Source organism: Varanus komodoensis, unplaced genomic scaffold (genome assembly GCF_004798865.1).
Source record: "Varanus komodoensis strain SLA01 unplaced genomic scaffold, ASM479886v1 scaffold2, whole genome shotgun sequence".
NCBI classification, from domain to species: domain Eukaryota; kingdom Metazoa; phylum Chordata; class Lepidosauria; order Squamata; family Varanidae; genus Varanus; species Varanus komodoensis.
In genome coordinates this window covers 563,485-580,385 of record NW_025335568.1, presented here as the reverse complement: position 1 = coordinate 580,385, position 16,901 = coordinate 563,485, and the positions used below count along the sequence as shown (strand labels likewise).

At 66.7% G+C, this 16,901-nt stretch overlaps 1 protein-coding gene across 5 annotated transcripts in view; it reads right to left on the bottom strand.

Annotated features, from left to right (window-relative positions):
* Positions 1-104: 104 nt before the first annotated feature.
* Positions 105-16,901, bottom strand: part of DCTN1 (dynactin subunit 1) — a 69,344-nt gene continuing 52,547 nt past the window's right edge. For 3 of the 5 annotated variants that reach the window (XM_044429512.1, XM_044429514.1, XM_044429517.1), the window contains 24 exons: positions 16,410-16,607; positions 15,850-16,054; positions 12,520-12,598; positions 12,135-12,294; positions 10,085-10,189; positions 9,588-9,779; positions 8,664-8,780; positions 7,746-7,898; positions 6,815-6,975; positions 6,564-6,732; positions 6,047-6,115; positions 5,821-5,883; positions 5,566-5,715; positions 5,307-5,468; positions 4,782-4,913; positions 4,418-4,546; positions 4,086-4,228; positions 3,413-3,579; positions 2,866-2,880; positions 2,104-2,237; positions 1,534-1,723; positions 1,373-1,449; positions 1,099-1,188; positions 105-980 (listed from right to left, as the gene is read on the bottom strand). In XM_044429512.1, the coding sequence (XP_044285447.1) occupies positions 843-980; positions 1,099-1,188; positions 1,373-1,449; positions 1,534-1,723; positions 2,104-2,237; positions 2,866-2,880; positions 3,413-3,579; positions 4,086-4,228; positions 4,418-4,546; positions 4,782-4,913; positions 5,307-5,468; positions 5,566-5,715; positions 5,821-5,883; positions 6,047-6,115; positions 6,564-6,732; positions 6,815-6,975; positions 7,746-7,898; positions 8,664-8,780; positions 9,588-9,779; positions 10,085-10,189; positions 12,135-12,294; positions 12,520-12,598; positions 15,850-16,054; positions 16,410-16,607 (3,198 nt within the window). In that variant the 3' untranslated portion in view covers positions 105-842. The remainder of the gene's footprint in view (positions 981-1,098; positions 1,189-1,372; positions 1,450-1,533; positions 1,724-2,103; positions 2,238-2,865; positions 2,881-3,412; positions 3,580-4,085; positions 4,229-4,417; positions 4,547-4,781; positions 4,914-5,306; positions 5,469-5,565; positions 5,716-5,820; positions 5,884-6,046; positions 6,116-6,563; positions 6,733-6,814; positions 6,976-7,745; positions 7,899-8,663; positions 8,781-9,587; positions 9,780-10,084; positions 10,190-12,134; positions 12,295-12,519; positions 12,599-15,849; positions 16,055-16,409; positions 16,608-16,901) is intronic. The other 2 variants (XM_044429513.1, XM_044429515.1) reach the window with 1 other exon arrangement.

Genomic DNA, 16,901 nt, shown 5'->3' with positions numbered 1-16,901 from the left:
GGCCCCACCCCACCCTCGGGACGGGGGCTTACCCCTGCCTTACCGCCGGGCTGCGGGAGCAGCACGGGGCATTCCAGCTTGCTTGAGGAAAGACATCACACAAGTTCAGTTTAAGTTAGTTTATTTGTCTTGAGCTCACAGAATTCAACATGCGAGAGCATTTCGGTCCTAACAGGCTTACGGGTCTCGGGCCCGGATCCCTCTCCTCCCAGCAGGAGGTGCTTCTCGCTCCCTCTGCCTGAAAGCACTGAGGACGGGCCCCCAGAGGGGCTGGCGCAGGGACAGAGGCGCTGAGCTCGGCATTGCGACGCGTGTAGCGCTGAGGCAGGAGGGGACTCCCTTCCCCAGACACGTGCTTTGAGGAGGCCAGACACACCGGTCTTTCCAGCCCGCCGCAGGGAGGCTCTCCCCCACGCCCGGTCCTTTCGCTGTGGAGCCCCACGTGGCATCGCCCAGCAGCAGCAGCGGGGCGCTCGGTGGTTTACATGGGCAGCTGCTGCTGAACTGTGTGGGTCAGGGCGGTCTGGCGCCTCTTCCCCACAGCCCAAATGCACCTGGGAAGAGCAGGGTGCTCCCCGGGCTTTGTGCCTGCTGCTTGGCTCTGGCCCTGTGGCTGCCTCAGGACAGGCGGTGGAGGAGGAAGCACCAGGCGCGCGGCAGAGAGGAGGGCCTGGCCTGAGACCCGGCCGCGTTCAGCATCAAGAGGGACAGCGAGTGGGTGGAGGGCCCCTGCCTGCCCAGCTGTGGGGGCGCCATCCGGGTGCACGGAGCACGGGCAGGTGCAGAGATGCGGGAGTGGGGGGAGTGTGGCAAGCGAGGCGGCAGAGGAAGCGGGGGGGCGCCTAGGAGATGAGCCGGGCGTGGACCTTGTGCAGCTGCTCCGGCGTCAGGACCAGCCTGTGCACCTGGCCGTGGCCCGGCTGGCAGGGGAAGGTCACTTTGCCGACGTAGACCGTGTCGCTCTTCTGTTCCTCTTTGGCCTGCGAGAGGGAGCACAGCGGGCAAGGGTCAGGGGTGCAGAGCGGGCTGCCCGCGCCGGGAACAACCAGCGCGGCCTTCCTCCCCCTCCCCCGGCCCCGGCCCGGCCCGGCCCCTCACCTTCAGGAAAGGTGCCGACGGGAAGGTGCCGAAGGCAGAGGGGACATTCGCTCCGGGGCGCTGGAGGACGGTCTCTTTCAGGACTTCGTCCTGCGGGTGGGGAGAGGAGGCGCTTAGTGCGGGGCAGCCCGAGCGGAGCGGGGTGGGGCTGGGCTCCGAGGGCCTGCCTGAGGCCCGTGCTCCTCCTCACTGGAAGGCGAGCGCTGCCGCTGCCGCTGCCCTGAGCGCCCCGCCAGCAGCCACAGGCGCTCCCCGGCTGCCGCTGCCACCCTACCTTCAGTTTATCAACGGCTTCGCTCAGCGATTTCAGGCGGGCCGTCTGCTCCAGGAGCTGGGCTGCAGGGCTGGCCGCTGCAAGGCGAAGAAGGGCAGAGCGGTGAGGGAGCGAAGGGGGCCGAGGCCCCGCCCCGCCCCCCGGCCCCACGCCGGGCATACCTGTCCTCTGCCGGGTGATGTCCACCACCGTGGCATTGGCGCTCATCTGGTAGAGGGTCTCCAGCAGCTGGCTGGTCTTGCGGTACAGGGAGCTGGAGACCGCCTCATCCCCCTGCCTGTCCTTGGGGAGGGAGAGCTTGGGCACGTGCAGGGGCGAGAGCGAGGCCAACTCCCTCCGCATCTGAGCTCCCTGCAGGGGGGGAGGGAGGGAGGCGAAGGAGTGCGCGGCTGGCCCCGGAGGCCTGTGCTCGCTGCACTTCAGAGCAGGCGCCCCCAAGAAAGGAAGCCCCCCCCCACGCCCTGGCGCTCCCTGTCCCACCAAGGGCAGGGCGGACCGGGACTTGCAGGGAAATGCAGAATCACACGAAGGGGAGTGGAGGGAGGCGGGACGGGATGGGGGCAGGAGGAGGCCAGGATCAGAACGACTGGTGTGGACCCTGCAAGGAGCTTCTCTGGAATGGGAATGTTGGGGGGGGCCCTTCCGAGGGACTGCGGCTCCCAGTCCGGGGCCCCGCTCCTCTCGGGGAAGGCCTCCCTCTGCAACCGCTCGCAAAGGGCCCTCCCTCGCACCTTGAGCCGGTTGTTCTCGTTCTTGAGGTGCTTGACGGAGAGCTGCAGGGCGTCGATCTGCTGGAGGAGGAGCGGGGAGTCCTTCACCTGCACGGGGCCTGCCGCGCCCATCATCACCTGGCCAGCAGCCATGCCTGCCCAGGACAAAGGACGCGCCCTCAGAAAAAGGGCCTTTGGGAGGGAAGTCGGGCACGACGGGGACGGAGTGCCGGGCGGCAGTGTAGCCGGCCTGTCCCGCCTGCTCCCGGGCATGGCTGGCTGCCTGGGGGCTCCCCGGGGGTCCGTGGCTGGGGACTCTGCAAGGCACGGCAAGCTGAAGCGCCTTCCGCTGAGCTTGGAAGGAAGGAGCCCGAGCCTTGCCCCAAGCCAGCGTCTGCCAGGCTAGGATGGGGCATTTCAGGAGGACTGGAAACGGACGGGGAACAGGCCCGCCCCGCACAACTCTGCCGGGAGGGAGCCGTTCACGGCTCTGACGGAGGGGCTGCCCCGGAGGCTGGGAGTGGGGCAGGCACAGCCGCCAGCCTCCCCCTCCTCCGACCAGGGCAAACGAGGCCGTGAGCACACTCGCCAAGCGAGCGCCAGCACGGGATTCTCAGGGGGGCTGTGCAGCTCACCCCCTCTGCCCCGCCCAGAGCCCCCCGCAGTCCTGCAAGCCACCCTGTGCCCATGGCCCATCTCCAAGCCCCGCCGCGCTGCCAGGCCCCTGCAACCATCGGGCAACGCGAGGCCCAGCCTGGCCCGGGGGAGCGGCTGCCACCGTACCTCTCTGCTGCTCTTCTGAAGGGGGAGCGTGGAAGAGAGGAGAAGCGGCAGTTAGGAGACGCCCACCGCGGGGGGGCATGTCCTGCGGGGCCCCTCCTGACCCGCTCGGCCTCTCGCTCGCTGGGAAGGCCCGTTCCCGGGAGCCGCAGGGGCCGCCTGCCCAGGGAGGCTGGCTAGCGGGGCCCACGGGGCTGGTCCTCCCGAGGCCGGGCGTGCCGCTCTGCTCTGGAGCACGCGCACGCATCCAGCGCCCCCCCACGAGAAGGAGCCACACAGCCAGCTCCCCGCAGCCGGGAAGCAGAGCGCTCCGCGGCCCCGGCGACGCACCAGGGTTGCGCTCGGCCTGCCGGGGCCGAAGCCCCGGGGGCCAAGGCCGGCTCGCGAGCCACCCGCCCCTGCTGCCGGGCAGCAAGGAAAGGAGCGGAAGAGCCCCGCACGGACGGAGCCAGGTGGTGGCGCCCTCCCTCCAGCAAGGCTGCCTCGCAGCTCGGCCCCCGGCCAGGGACCCCCCGGCCCCCACGGACTTCCCCTCCGGCCCCGGCCCCACCTCCCGTGATGCCGGAGATGACGGAGGCGATGCCGGAGGGGGGGGCGCCCCGCAGGCCCTCGATGGTGCGCTTGGACTGGCTGCTGAGCCGCTGCTTCAGCTCCAGCTTCTCCGACTCCAGCTGGTCGATGTCTGCCTGCAGAGCGTCCATCGTCTCCTCGAACTCCCTGGGGAGAAGGCAGCGCTGATGCCGAGTGCCGCCTGCCAGGAGGGCTCCCGCAGGCGCGGGCACAGCGTCCCGGCGACCCCAAGGGCAAGCGGGCACGGGGCAGAGCCGGGGAGGCCTGGGGTGCTGGGCCCAGCTGGCAGCCTGCCCGGGGGGCACCTCCGCCGCTTGGGGCCTGGACGTGCCGAGCTGGACCCTCTGCGCCAGAGGCCGTTGTGGGGAGCCTGCCCCAGAGCTGCTTGGGCACGACGAGGTGTCCTGCCCACAAAGGGGGGGCCCAGATTCCCAGCATGCCGAGTGCTGTGCCAGGTGACAGGGTCCGATTCTGGCCTGGAGCCCAGACCTCAGACACAGGAGGACAAGCCCAGCCCCGGCCCACCCCCCGATGCGAGCGGCTGTGGGGAGAGGCTGGGCGTGGGTTCGGTGCCGAAGGACCCGGGCAGCGCCCCCCAGGCCGGGGCACGTCCGAGGAAGGGCCGCCCCTCAAGGGCCGCCGGCGCCACGTACTTCTCCTTCTTCCGCAGCAGCGCCTGGGTCTCGTCCAGCTTGGTCTGGATCTTCTCCACTCGGTCGTCCGCGTCCTTGGAGGAGCTGTCCAGCTTCTTCTCCAGGAGGCTGAGGCGCACGTTGGCCTCGCTCAGCTCCTCCCCCTGCAGAGCACGGCAAGCGAGGGGGCCTGAGGCCTCTGCAGAGAAGCGCCTGGAGGAGCCACCCAAGGGGCAGGCTGGGAAGGGCCCTCTGCCGGGCTTTCCAGCACGGCCCGGCTCTGGTCGGGATGGGGAGGGCACAGGGGGGGGGGGGGGGGGCAGGCCAGGAGCCTGCGGTGTGCAGGGTCTGACCTTGATCTTGAGCGACTTCTTCAGCTCCTTGATGACGGTTTCCCGGTCCTCCAGTTTGAGCCCCAGCCCCTCGGCGTCTGTGATCTCCGCCCGCAGCGCAGCCGCCCGCAGATCCACGGGCGAAGGGGGCTGCAAGAAGAACCGGGCCGCCTGCTTGGGTGCCGGATGGGCCCGGGGAGCCCATCGCAGCCCCGGGGGCAGCCCTGCCTCCGTTCCCCCGCAGGTCTTTTGAGATCCAGGAACCCGTCCTCCCTGTGGGCCTGGCCGCGAGACGCACCGCGAGGGGCCGCTCCGCACCAGCCCAGCCGCCGGCCGTCCTGGCCAGAGCGCCGAGCCCGTGGCCGCCCGGCTCGCGGGGGCTCACCTTCGCCTGGGGCTTGTCCGCGTCGTACTCGCCCTCCTGCATGGCCGTGGCCATCTTGTTCATGGTGGCGACGAGGATGCTGCACGACTGGCGCAGGCACTCGTAGGGGCTCACGCCCGGCACCCCGTAGATCTGCGGGGGAGACCGCCGATGCAGCAGGCCGCGAGAGCTCGCCCGTGCCGCGAGCCCCCCACAATCGGAGGGGGGAATGCCGGCTGGCCGAGCCCCCGGGGAGCCCCCGCGTGCAGGCCTGGCCACACCGCCATCTTGCAGCGCCACCAGGCAGCCCACGGACCGCAAAGGGCGGCCGCTGGGGCTCAGCTTGGCTTCCCGCTTGGTGCCGTACGGCGGCAGCTGCCTGGGCTCGGTGCCCATGTGCCTGAGACTGACCAGCCCGGGGGACAGAAGCAGCAGCCTCGGGGAAGAGCCGCTGCCCCCCGCCACTCACGGGGAGCGGGGAGGGGGAGAGGGGGTGGCGGCAGCGACCCCAGACCCGTGAGCGGCCAAGAAGGGGAGGTGCCTTGCCTGCTCACTGGCCTTGAAGGCCAGGTCTTCCAGCTTGGCCGCCTGGAGGCCCTCGTTCTCCGTCAGGGGGGCGATCCGCTGCGCCCCGGCGGCCGCCACCTCCTGCAGCACCGCCACGACCCACGTCAGGTGCTTGCGGCAGTCCTGCAGCGTGTCCGCGACCTGCCCGGTAAAGGATGGTTAGAGGGCGGAAGGAGGCGTGCCAGGCCAGCCCTCCGCCTCTGCGGGTGATGGGTGTCTCCCAGGGCCGGGCTCCCACCTGCTGTCCGAAGCTGAGTGCCGCGGGGATGCCGGGGGCCTCGGTGCCCGGCATGCGGCGCCTGATCTTCTTGCAGAACTGCCGGATGTCGCTGCACGAGGTCTCCAGGTCCTTCAGCAGGATGGCCAAGTCGGAGGCCTCCTGCCCGACCTGCGGGCGAAAGGCGGCGTCAGCCCAGCGTGGCGAGGACCCTCGGCGGCCCCCCGAGAGGCCAGCCCTCGCCCTGCCCTGGGCCGCCCTGCCTCTGGCGCTCACCTGCAGGAAGGACCGCAGCCTGGCCACCTCCACGCTCATGCAGTCCAGGGCACTCTGGGTGAACTGCGGGCAAGCAGAAGCGCGGTCACTCGGGCCCCCTGCGGAAGCGCCGCTCCCCCGAGGCCCTTGTGCGGCGTCTCGCCAACGGAGCCCCCACCCTCTGCCTGGCCCCGGCGGGTGCGCGGCCACCGGCTCCGGCACACTCCGCCACACCCCTCCTGCGCACCTTGATGTGGTCTGCCAGCTGCGTGGTGCAGTCCTCTGCTTGGTCAGCCAGGTGGATGCTGTACAGGTGCTGGAGGGAGAAGGCAGGGAGGGAGAGGCGCCTGGCCATCAGCTGCCTTCCTACCGGTAGCAGCCCCAGTGCCAGCTGGCCTCGCCCTTTGCCGGCCCGGCTGCCGCAAGACCGGAGGGGCACAGGCGTGGCTGTGCGGGGCCCAGGCTGAATGCCGGGCCGGAGCAACCAGGCCATGGACGCGGGCAGGGGGCCAGCGCGAGGCGGCCCTCGGGGTGCTGATGTGGGTGGGGCATGTGGCTTTCTGGGGCCGCCTCCCAGGCGGCTGATTTTGGAAGGCCTCCGGCTGAGGGGCAGGACCGGAGGGGGTGATCGCTGGGTGGGCGGGAGCTGTGAGTGCGGCTTCGGGCTCCGCGCGGCTCCCCGCCTTCCCAGCACTGCTGGCGCACGGCCGTGGGTTGGGGCAGTGCCGTGGGGCTCCACCGGGGCTGGGACTCCCAGGTCCCACCTGGTAGTACTTGATGGCTTTGGTCAGGGGCTCCACGTTGACGGTCTCGTCCAGCTGGTCCTTGTGCAGCAGCTCGATCAGGAAGTCCAGGGACCGCTCGTGCACGCTCATCTCGGGATAAAGCGTCCCCACCTTCTTGTATGTGTCCACGTCACACTTGTTCAGCGCCCTGAGTTGGAGCGGCACTGTCAGGACCGGCGGGGACTGCAGAGCCCCCCGCCGGCGCCCTGGGGCCCCCGAAAGCGACTCACTGCTCGTATTTGTGCAGCGCCGCCTGCAGGAGGATGAGGGAGTACACCAGCCCCGCGGCGAAGCTCAGCTGCTCCCCCGGCGCCCCTCGCAGGCCGGCCCGCTCCGCACAGCTCTCGTTCAGCTCGAACTTCTCCTGGGCCTGCTTGCTGATCAGCTCGGCCTGTTCCGGGGGGGAGGGCCCGTCAGAGTGCGGCACACCCCCGCGCCCGCCCCCGCCCACTGGTGCTGCTGCCCCTCCGCGAGTGTCCTCTCTGGCCGCCGTAGGGCAGGGCGCAAGAGAGCCCTCTGTGTCCCGGGACCCAACGGGCCACCCACAGCCCTCTCCGTCGGCTCGAGTCCTGTGCAGCTTGGCCCGTTCAAAACGCCCCGCTGCTTCCCTGAAGCGAGGCAAGCCCCCCGTGAGGGAGAGACCCCGCCCCAGCACCCCCAGCCTCCTCAGCTCCCTGAGGTCTGGGGCCAGGCCTCGAGCACGAAGAAGGGACGAGGGGGCGGGTCGCTCGAGAGGCAGCCCGGCTGCGTGGGATCCCGCAGAGCCCTCGCCGTGGCTGGGCAGCCAAGAGCTGCGGTTTGGGAAAGGGCGGCTCCGCCTCCGCCTGCACGGAACGGGGTGCCTGGCGCCGGATTAAGCGAGCTGCAGTTGCACGGGCGAGGAAGGGGGGGCCGGAGATTCTCGTGGAAGCAGCACATGCGCACCGTGCCGGAACGTGACGCTTCGGGATCTTGCTGCTGGGTGGCAACGGGGTGGGAAGGAACCTCCGCCGGAGCGGCTGGAGGAAGGCGTGAGGCGTCAGCCCGTGCCCTCCGGCGCCTGAGAAGCGTCCTGGAACGGGCGCCGCGCGTCGCTGCTGCCTTGCTTCTCGAGCCGTGCGTTCAGCCAGAAGGAAGGCGGCAGAGGGCCCCGCTGCAAAGGGCCCTGGCCAGCCGGCCTACCTTGCAGATGAGGCGTGGGATGAGCAGGAGCACCAGGAGGCAGTCGTGGTCCCCGCCGTGCCGCAGGAAGCTGCCCGGCATGAAGGCGGTGAGGAGGGAGACGTGCCGGTTGGCCTGCTGCACCTCCATCTGCCGCAGCTCCATCTCGATGGCCTGCGGGGCGAGCGGGGCCCGGGTGAGCCGCAGGGGCCGCAGGCCCAGGGTGGGGGGCAGGCGCCCCCGGACACGAGCGCGCGGCGCCCCTGCACCCCCTCCCTCCCGGAGCACCTGCCCCACCACCCCGTGGCGCTCCTGCATCTGGGCCTCTCCCCCCTCCTCGTGCTGCAGTCCCTCTCCTGGGTCACACGGACACGGACAGGCGGCACGAGGGAGGGGCCCTCGCCAGCCGGACGCTGCCTGAGGACGCGAACGGCTGGCGGGGCTCACGGGGAGCAGGAGCCGGCCCAGCCTGGGCGCCTTTGCAGCTCCCGGTGGAGCCGACGGAGCCCGCAAGACGCCCCAAAGCCAAGCAGCCCTGGCGGGGCCTCGAGCAGCGCTGCTGCTGCTCAGTCGCAAGGTCGTGTCCCGCGGCCACAGCAGCCGGGCTGTCCTGCCCCCTGCTACCCCCGAAGCCCACCAAGTGACGTTACCTAATGTTACAACATGACTTAAGTTGCGCTGTATTCTGGCGCTATGCTTGGCACTGCATTTCTAGCCTGACTCGGCCTTTCGAATGAAGAGCTGACGGCCACGGCCTGCTGCTGGCCTGGTTTAGGCAGCGTCTCCACCTCGTGCTTCCAGCGAGTCCGCTGGGTTTCTGCGTGGGCCAGTGGGTGAGCCCTACGTGCGCCCGGGCAGCTGCCTGAAGGAGCAGGCCGGCCTCGCCCCATTCCGTGCATTCACCCTTTCCGTTCTGCACGCATCCCCCGCGGACCCTACCTTGGCGTGGGCTTTGGTCTCTGCAAATTTAATCTTGAAGTCAAACATCTCGGGAGGAGGCTGCTGCTGCCTCTCCGCCGACGCCTCTTGCTGGCTCATCAGCTCGCGGTTGACATCCTGGACCAGGGACGGCACTCCTCAGGCGCACTGATCCGCGTGTCGGAGGCCGTGCCGGCCTGGCAGCCCTGCCACCCCCTCCCCACACCGGCTGCTGGGCCAAAATGCCGGTCGAAGGAGGGCCTCCCCCCACGCTGGCTCGAAGTAGGGCGACACATTGCGCTTCCAACCGGCCAGGGCGGCCCATGCTGGCCTTGGCCCTCGCGGCAGGCCGGCCTCCCCTCAGCAGCAAACGGCCCCGGGTCACCCAGCTCCCCCACCCACGGAACCTGGACGGAGTGGCCCATCCTGCTTCTTGCCGTGGGGGCTTCAGCCACTGGACAGGACAGCAACCAATACCGGAAGGGCTGCTGGCGCCGCTTGTGCTGCAACGGGGCAGGGGCAGTGCAAGGTCACAGAAGCCCCGCTCCCCCAAACCGCAGGCAAGAGCCTTGCTTTAGAAAAGGACAGTGAAAGCGGAGCTTCTCGGGATGGAAAGTTATCATCCGGCCTAAGACACGCCTAAACGACCGGAAGCAGGAGCTGCTCGGCCACGCTGTCCACCGCCTTCGTGGCCAGAACTCCTATGCTGCAGGAGGAGCAGAGCGGCCTGGAGAGGAGGGCCTGCAGCCCCCGCTTCGCTCTCGGCCTCCCTCGCCCGCCCCGACACACAGGGCCCGGCGACCCCAGGCGGCTCCTGCCGGAGGCAGAACGGCCGGCCAAGCACGCCCCTGGTGCGGCTCCCTCTCCCAGGCTCGCCCTCCGATGCCAGGTTGGGGGGGGGGGGCGCCTGGGACAGCCCCGGCAAGGGGCCGGGCCCACCGCTACCTGCAGATGGGCGGTCAGCTCCCGGTACTTCTTGATGGTCTGCTGGTAGTCCGCCACCGTCTCCTGTGCGGCCTCCACCCGCTTCTCCGCCTCGCGGACCCGCGCCGTGGCCATGTCCAGATGCTCCCGCAACTCCAGCTCCGTCTCCCGGGCGTTCTCCTGCAGCTCGTCATTCATCTCATTCATGGCTTCCTGGTGGGGGGGCACAGAAGGCCGCCTTCAGAGACACGGGGGGGGGGGGGGCAGGAGGCCGCTTGGGGCTGCGTGGCAGGCGGAGGGCAGCTGCACGGGCCAGGCAGCGTCCTCCCTGCTGGGAGCAGGGGCAGGGGCGAGCCTCCCCCCACTGGTCACGTCCGCAAGGCGGTGCACTGAATCCCAGGACAGCCCGCCTGTCGGGGCGCTGGGAGGCTTGTCGGGAGATGGCCCGCCGCGAGCTGCTCCGCCTCCGCCTCCACCTCCCCCTCGGCACACGGCGCCCCCCTCCAGTGCTCACTCACCAGGTCTCCGACCGTCTCCCGGAGCTCCCGGACCTTCTCCTCGAGGTCCAGGTTCCTCTCGGTCAGCGTCTCCACCATCTCCTCAGCCCCCAGAGCAGCGTCCACCTGGAAGAGGCACGCGTGGGGATGCCGGCTGAGTCCCCACCCCAGACAGGCCGGGTTCAGGGGACGTCGGCACCAGGAACGAGCGCCCCCCTCCCAGCAACAGGCCACCAGGCACCGACGGGCCGTCTCAAGCCACGAGAAGCAGCCTGTCCGGCTACGCTGAGATTTCTCTCCCCTTCCAAAGAGAATGAAGATGCTGCTTCATCACTTCCTTGATAAGGCAACCAGTAAAGCCTCTGCGCTTCTGTTCTTCCCGCTCCGGCTGCCGCTCTGGGTATGGGGCAGGCGTCCCTGGCTCTCGCGCCTCAGCAGCGCCTGGGGACCCTCCATGGTCTGCAGGACAGCCGTGCGTCTCCCAGCTCGCTGTGGCTCCAGCACAGAACCGGGCCCCTTTGCGGCCCCTCCAGCGGCCCCCTTCCGGCTACTGAGGACGGCTGGGCTGCTGGCCCTGGAGGGACACTCCCCCCCACGGCCCCCACCAAGTTGCTTCAGGCGCCCTTTAGAATGTGGCAGCCCATCCCTCGAGAGGGTCCGCACCCGCAAGACGCATGGGCGCCCTTCGTGAGCCCGCTTCCCTGACGCGCCCACCAGAGGGCGGGGCCGGCTGGTGGTGGAGCGCCCCCCTCCCAGCCCTTGGGCAAGGAGGGCCCCCCCCCCACGGGGGGCAGGGACCGTGGGCTGCCGCCCCGGCTGTGCACGGGCCTCGCCAGGCAGGGCTGTCGGTGCCGCTCCTTCGTGCTGTGCCAGGCGGAAAGCGATGGTGAGGAGAAGCGGGCACTCCTCATCACCTGGCTCGTGTGGGGACCCCCCAGGAGCTGGGCGCCCCCCGAGCAGGGGCTCCTGCTGCAGAGCGCCCTGGCGCCCTCCGTGGCTGGCGGGCTCAACTCTACGCGCGTGTTGCAGCGGCAACTGGGGTCAGGACGGCTGGGGCAGGCCCCACGGACGGGGAAGCTGCTGGAAAAGGCTGGGGCCGAGCAAGAGCAGGAGGGCCGGCCTCTCTTCTCGGGCTTCCCAGAGGCCAGTCCGCGGAGCAACAGGCTCGAGCCCCGGGAAGCCAGGCCCAGCTCCCCGACTGTGAGCGCAGTGCCACATGGGGCCGTGGGCTCTCCCAGTTGGAGGCGTTTGAGAGGCAGTGGACAGCCCCTGCCGGGGAGGCTTCGTGCCGGAGTCCTGCACCGAGCAGGGCGCCATGACGGCCTCGTGGGTCCTGCTTTTCCCATCCAGCCTTGAGCTTTGAAAAACGTTAAGCCTCCAGACTCCCTGCTGCTCCTGTTACCCTCTGATCCGGCTGGCAGAAATCACGGCCGGTCACTCTGCAGCGCTCGAGGCGGCTGTGGCTGCGACGGGGGGACCTTGCCGTCCCCCGTCCCCCCGGGCTGCTTTGAGGTTCCCACGCCAGCAGCTCTGTGGTGGCAGCAGCGGCGATGAAGGAGCCACGTTGCTTAAAGCACGGCATGCAGAGACGCAGGCCCCCGAGGGAGCGGGACGGGCTGGGAAGCCCATCCAGGCCCTAAGGCAGCAAAGACGCCAAGGGACGGCAGCTGCCCTGAGACCCTTCGCGGCTTTTGTCGTCACCCTAACAGTGAGGAAGGAGCTAATTGAAAACGCCTGTCCAGTTCCTGTCCCCAGCCCTGCCTTCTTCCCCCTATTTCTCTGCTGCAAACACGTGCCTGTGGCTGGCAGCCGGCCCGGGCTGGGCTGGGCTAGGGGGCATCCAGGTGCAGCAGAGCCCGGCCTGGGCAGAAAGGGCTCCGGCTGCCTGCACGGGGAAGTCTTGCGGAGCCGCCTTTCCTCCACACCTGTTTGGGGAAAGGGTGCTGGGTCCAATGTGGGGGGGGGGGGGGGGCTGCGCCACGGAAAGCAAGCAGACAAGGCCCCGCTGCCCTGGACGGGCCATCCCTCGGGAGGCGGGGCAGCCCAGGCCGGGTGCCGCGGGCCGGCTCACCTGCTCCTTCAGCTCATCCGTGGTCCTCTCGGCCTGCTTCAGCTCCTCCTGCAGCTTCTCCTTCTGCTGGCGCAGGGACTCGAGCTCCAAGTTCTTCTTCTCCATGTGCTTCTGCAGCTTCACGTGCTCCTGCTTCTCCGAGGCCGACAGGTCCCTCATTCTTTCGAGGCAAAGCACGCTCGGCGTCACTCACACGACCCAGGGCAGAGCCTGGGCCTGGCTGGGAAGGGCACCCCCCCACAGCCCCCAGGAAAGGCCCAGCTCAGTCTCTGGGGCCGGCCACACAGAACCATGCGTGCTGCAAGCCCAACTGGTGGACCCAATCCTGCGCACCGGGGAGGCCGCGGGAGGCTGCCTCCAGTGGGGTGTGCGTGTGTGTTCCTACCTCACGAGCGCCTCCTTCAGCCGGGCATTCTGCTCTTCTAGCTGCTTGACGTGGTAGCTGGAGGCAGCCCCATCCGAACCTGGAGAGGCAGCAAGGCACATGCAGAAGCTCTTCAGGGCGCCTGCCCCCAGCAAGCCACCCCGCGACTGCGAGGCACGGCCTCCCGCCCCACCCGCAGGCGCCCCCACGCCAGCTGCCCGACCCTGGGGTATTCCCAGCCATGCTCAGGTAGGACGGAACTCCCACCGTGGCTGCCTCGTTACCCAGCCAAGCGCAAGGACTCTGGGGATTCTTCCAGCATGTGGAAGAGGAAGAGAAACGCTAAGCAAAATACTCCGAGGACATACTTGGCTACGAAAGGGGCGCTGGCACAGCGACCCGGGTTCTGGGGCCACGGGGCTACGCTTCCTTGGAGCTGGACAAGAGCTGGGAAGCAGGTGTTTGGCCCCCACGCGAGGGTGCTCTTCAGGGGGCTTTAGACTGGGGAGGGAGGGAGGGAGGGAGGAGGGAGGCGAGTGTTCGTGCAGAGAAGATGGCCATGATTGCGATCGTGTTTTTGCAGGAACATGGCCGCGATCGTGGTCATCACCCGATGTGGCGTTCACGAACGGAGGCAAAATTTTTCCAAAATTTCTGTTCACAACCAGCTCTGGTCGTGAACTGAAGCGTTCATGAGCCGAGGTGCCAGGTACACAGTCTTCAATGCCTGCCTATTAATGCCTGGAGAACAGGACACAAGAGCCTGAACTCTTAATGCTGGAGGGGAACGTGACCTGGCAGACGTAACTGAGACTTGGTGGGACGACTCCCATCACGGGAGCTCCTGACCTGCGTTGCTGCTAACTTCCTGATGAAGCTAAAGCGAAGGAAGGAACTAGAGGATCGGCCATCCTTGCCTTGATTCTAACCAACAAGGATGACCTATTGGAGAAAATGGCAGTTACAGGAACTCTGGGGAAAAGTGACCACATGAAACTTGAATTCTGGATTCTGAATGCGGCCAAAGCCAAGTGTGGCCAGACTTGTACCCTGGATTTTAGGAAAGTCAGCTGTAATAAACACAGAACAGTTATAAGTAAGATTCTATGGGAAGCAACTCTATTGAGATAAGGAGTCCAAGATAAGATAGGAATTTTTTAAAAAGGAAATTCTAAAGGTGAAATTAAGAGACAATTCTCATGAAAATGATAGAACGCAACAGACAAAGCCAGAGAGGCTTTCACCAACAGCTCAGGGATGACCTGAAGATGAAAAGGGATGCACCTCAGAAGTGGAAGAAAGCACAACGGAATTCCAGGGATGGTATCAGGAAGGCTACAGCGGAGAATGAGCAGAGATTAGTGACAGATGATAAAAGCGATGAAAAGCCTTCTTCAGAGACATGCACAGTACAAGACAGGAGGAAGAAACAGGGGTTCAACTACTCATTGAGGATGGAAAAAGCTCAAGGAACATCAGGTTGGATGTCAGAAAGTGCTTCCTGACTATTAGAATGCCCAGGAAACGGAATGGGCTTCCAAGGGAGGTGGTGGAGGCCCCGTCCGTGAGGGCATTCAGGGAAAGACTGGACAGCCACATGGTGGGGACTGCATGTGCGGAGCCGGCTGGAGCCGGGGTCAGACGAGATGGCCTGGGAGGCCCCTTCTGACCCACTTTGATTCTGTTTCTGAAAAGGGTTAACGGATGACAAAGGGAAGGTGGAAGTGCTTGCTCAGTTCCTACTTTGGCTTAGTCTTCTCCCAAGGAGGGGCTGCAACCGCCACGGCCAAGGTGAAGTATGAGCTCAGGGCAGGATCGCTGCCAGAGACTGACAGTCAAATGGCCAAGGAGCTCCCATCACTTCGGGCCAGGTCAAATTTCCAGGGCCGGAAGAATTGCATTCTTGAGTAATAAAGGAACTGGCAGGAGCACTTGGAGAACTATTATTCTGAAAAAGCACAGAGGATGGGTGACGTGCCAGATGACTGCTGTCCCATCTTCAAAAAAGGAGGGCGGGTGGGAAACGGCAGACCAGTCAGTCTGATATCAGGTACTGCGAAGGTTCTGGAGATCACGAGCCCAGTGAAAGCAGCACAGCGATCGCTAGGAGCCCAAATGGGTTGCTGAGAACAAGTCCTACCAGACCAATCTGGGCTCATTTCCTGGTCAGGCAGACTCCCTGGCGGACTGTGGGAATGCTGTGGGCATAATATGGCAAAGCTTCTGGCAAAGCGCCCCATGATATCCTGCTGAGCTCAGGGGAAAAACTCTCTGGCAGATCCCCCCCCCAGTTGTCGACAGAGTCTGCGACTGCTCCTCAATGACTCCTCCTAAAACTGGGGAGGGGTAAGGAGCAGGTTATGGCAGGACTCAGTCCTGGGCCCAGGGCTCTTCCACATTTTGATCCAGGAGGGGTGGTTTAACTTGGAGTCCTGCTCCGAGCAGGGGGCTGGACGTGGCGGCATGCGGGTCCCTTCCAATTCTACTGTTCTGTGGTTCTATGATTAATGCTTCCTACTTGTCAGATCTGCAAATGTCGCAGAACTGGGTGGGACAGCCAGCTGAGTGGGAATCCTGGAAGGCAGAAACATAATGCAAAGCTACACTGACAGGTTGGAGCGTTGGGCTGAGAAGTGTAAAATAAAATGTAACAGAGACAAATGCCAGGTTTGGTACCTAGGAATAAGAAAGCAAATGCAGTTACACGATGGGGGATGCTGAGCTCAGCAACAGCGGTGCGACTGGAAAAGGTGCAAATACTATATTGGTTTGCATTCATAGAAGCATCACTTTGAAATCGCACGATGCACCAGTTCCCTTCGCTCCACACTGGTTGGGTCTCATCTCGAGCACCGCGTCCAGTTCGAGGCGACACACTTTAAGAAAGATGCGGCCAAACCGGACGAGGCTCAGAGGAGGGCAGCAAGGGCGGTCGGGGGGAGAAGGCAGGGCACTCGCAGGGCTGCCTAGGTGAGAGATGACTGGCAGCGTGTCACAGCAACAGAAAACCCCTCCTGCTCTGCCACCCATCCCTGCAGGGCTACAGAAGCCGCCTAGAGACCGAGCGACGCGCCCGGAGACCCCAAGCAGAGCCGCCGCTCTTCCCCTTCTGGGAGGGAAGCAGAAGCAGGCGCGGGAATCGGCATGCCTGCCACGTGGGCGGCCATTAGACCCTGGGGGTGGAACAGGCCCTCACAGGAGCCGGCGGCTCCCTGGCTGGAGCAGTTCCGGGGCCGGACGCCACTCCTTCGCCAGCGTTTGCCTACCCCCAGTGCAGAGCGGCAGCTGGGCCCATCAGCCACGCAGTGCCTGCCCCCCAGAGAAGGCCCCCACCGCCCCCGCCCCCCTCACCCTTCTCCTCGATCTCATGCTTCAGGATCTCCAGGTCCATGGTGAGGTCCTCGACCTTCTCCTTCAGGGAGTCCACCTCCTGCTGCAGGGACTCCGCTCGCTCCTCGGCCATCTCCTTGTCCAGCGTGGCCATCTCGATGGCGTCGGCCGTGTCGGCCATCTCCTCCACGTAGTGATCCTTGGCTTCCAGGGCCTCTTTGGCCTCCTGTGGGGAGAGGAGGCAGCCATGCCTGTCTAGTCGCGGGGGAGGGGGCGGGGGAAGCCACACCGCTCCCGCCTTGGACCCTCCCCACACCTTGCCCGGGGGTGGGGGGACACCTGCGGGCCTGGACAAGCCCTAGCCGGCATAGGGAAGATGGGGGTCGCAAGCCAAAACAACGGGGGGGGGGCCAGGTCCCCCACCAGGCCCTGTGGCTGCCTCCTCACAGGACGCGAGGAAGCGGGCGCCCTCCAACCGGGAGCCGCAGGCACAGGCGGCCCTGCAGGGACGGAGGTGAGGCCGACCTGCCCGGAGGCTCTGCCCCCTCCTGCCAGAGCCACCCGCCCACGGACAGGCGCACCTTCTTGGCTTCTTTCAGGCGCTTCTGCAGCTCGGCCTGCTGCTCCTGCATCTTGCTCTTCCACTCCTGCACCTGCTCCAGCTGGATCTTGTACTTCTCCAGCTCCTTCAGCTTGGCTTTGTCTTCGTTCCGCTTCATCTTCAGGGTCTCCAGTTTCTCCTCTAGATCTCGCACCTGGCCGCGCAAATTCTCCTCCTCCTGCAAGCCAAAGGAGAGGGCGCTCTTACCGCCTGCAGCGGCTTTCGGCAGACGCGGCACCCCCTTGGCAGCCCAGCCCGCGGTGCCGAGCAGGAAGCTGTGTGTCGCCCACCACTAAGGACCCTCTCGCCCCATTCGCTCGGCAAACGGCCGGCTATCCCTTGACTTTCCTTCGTGTGAAGGTCTTGGCGGACGAGGGCAACGGCACTGGGCTCTCCGTGCCCACCGATGCTGCTGCACCGAGTGGCTTATCGTTTACTGCTCCCCCCCTCCGAGAACAGTCCGCTGGAGGCA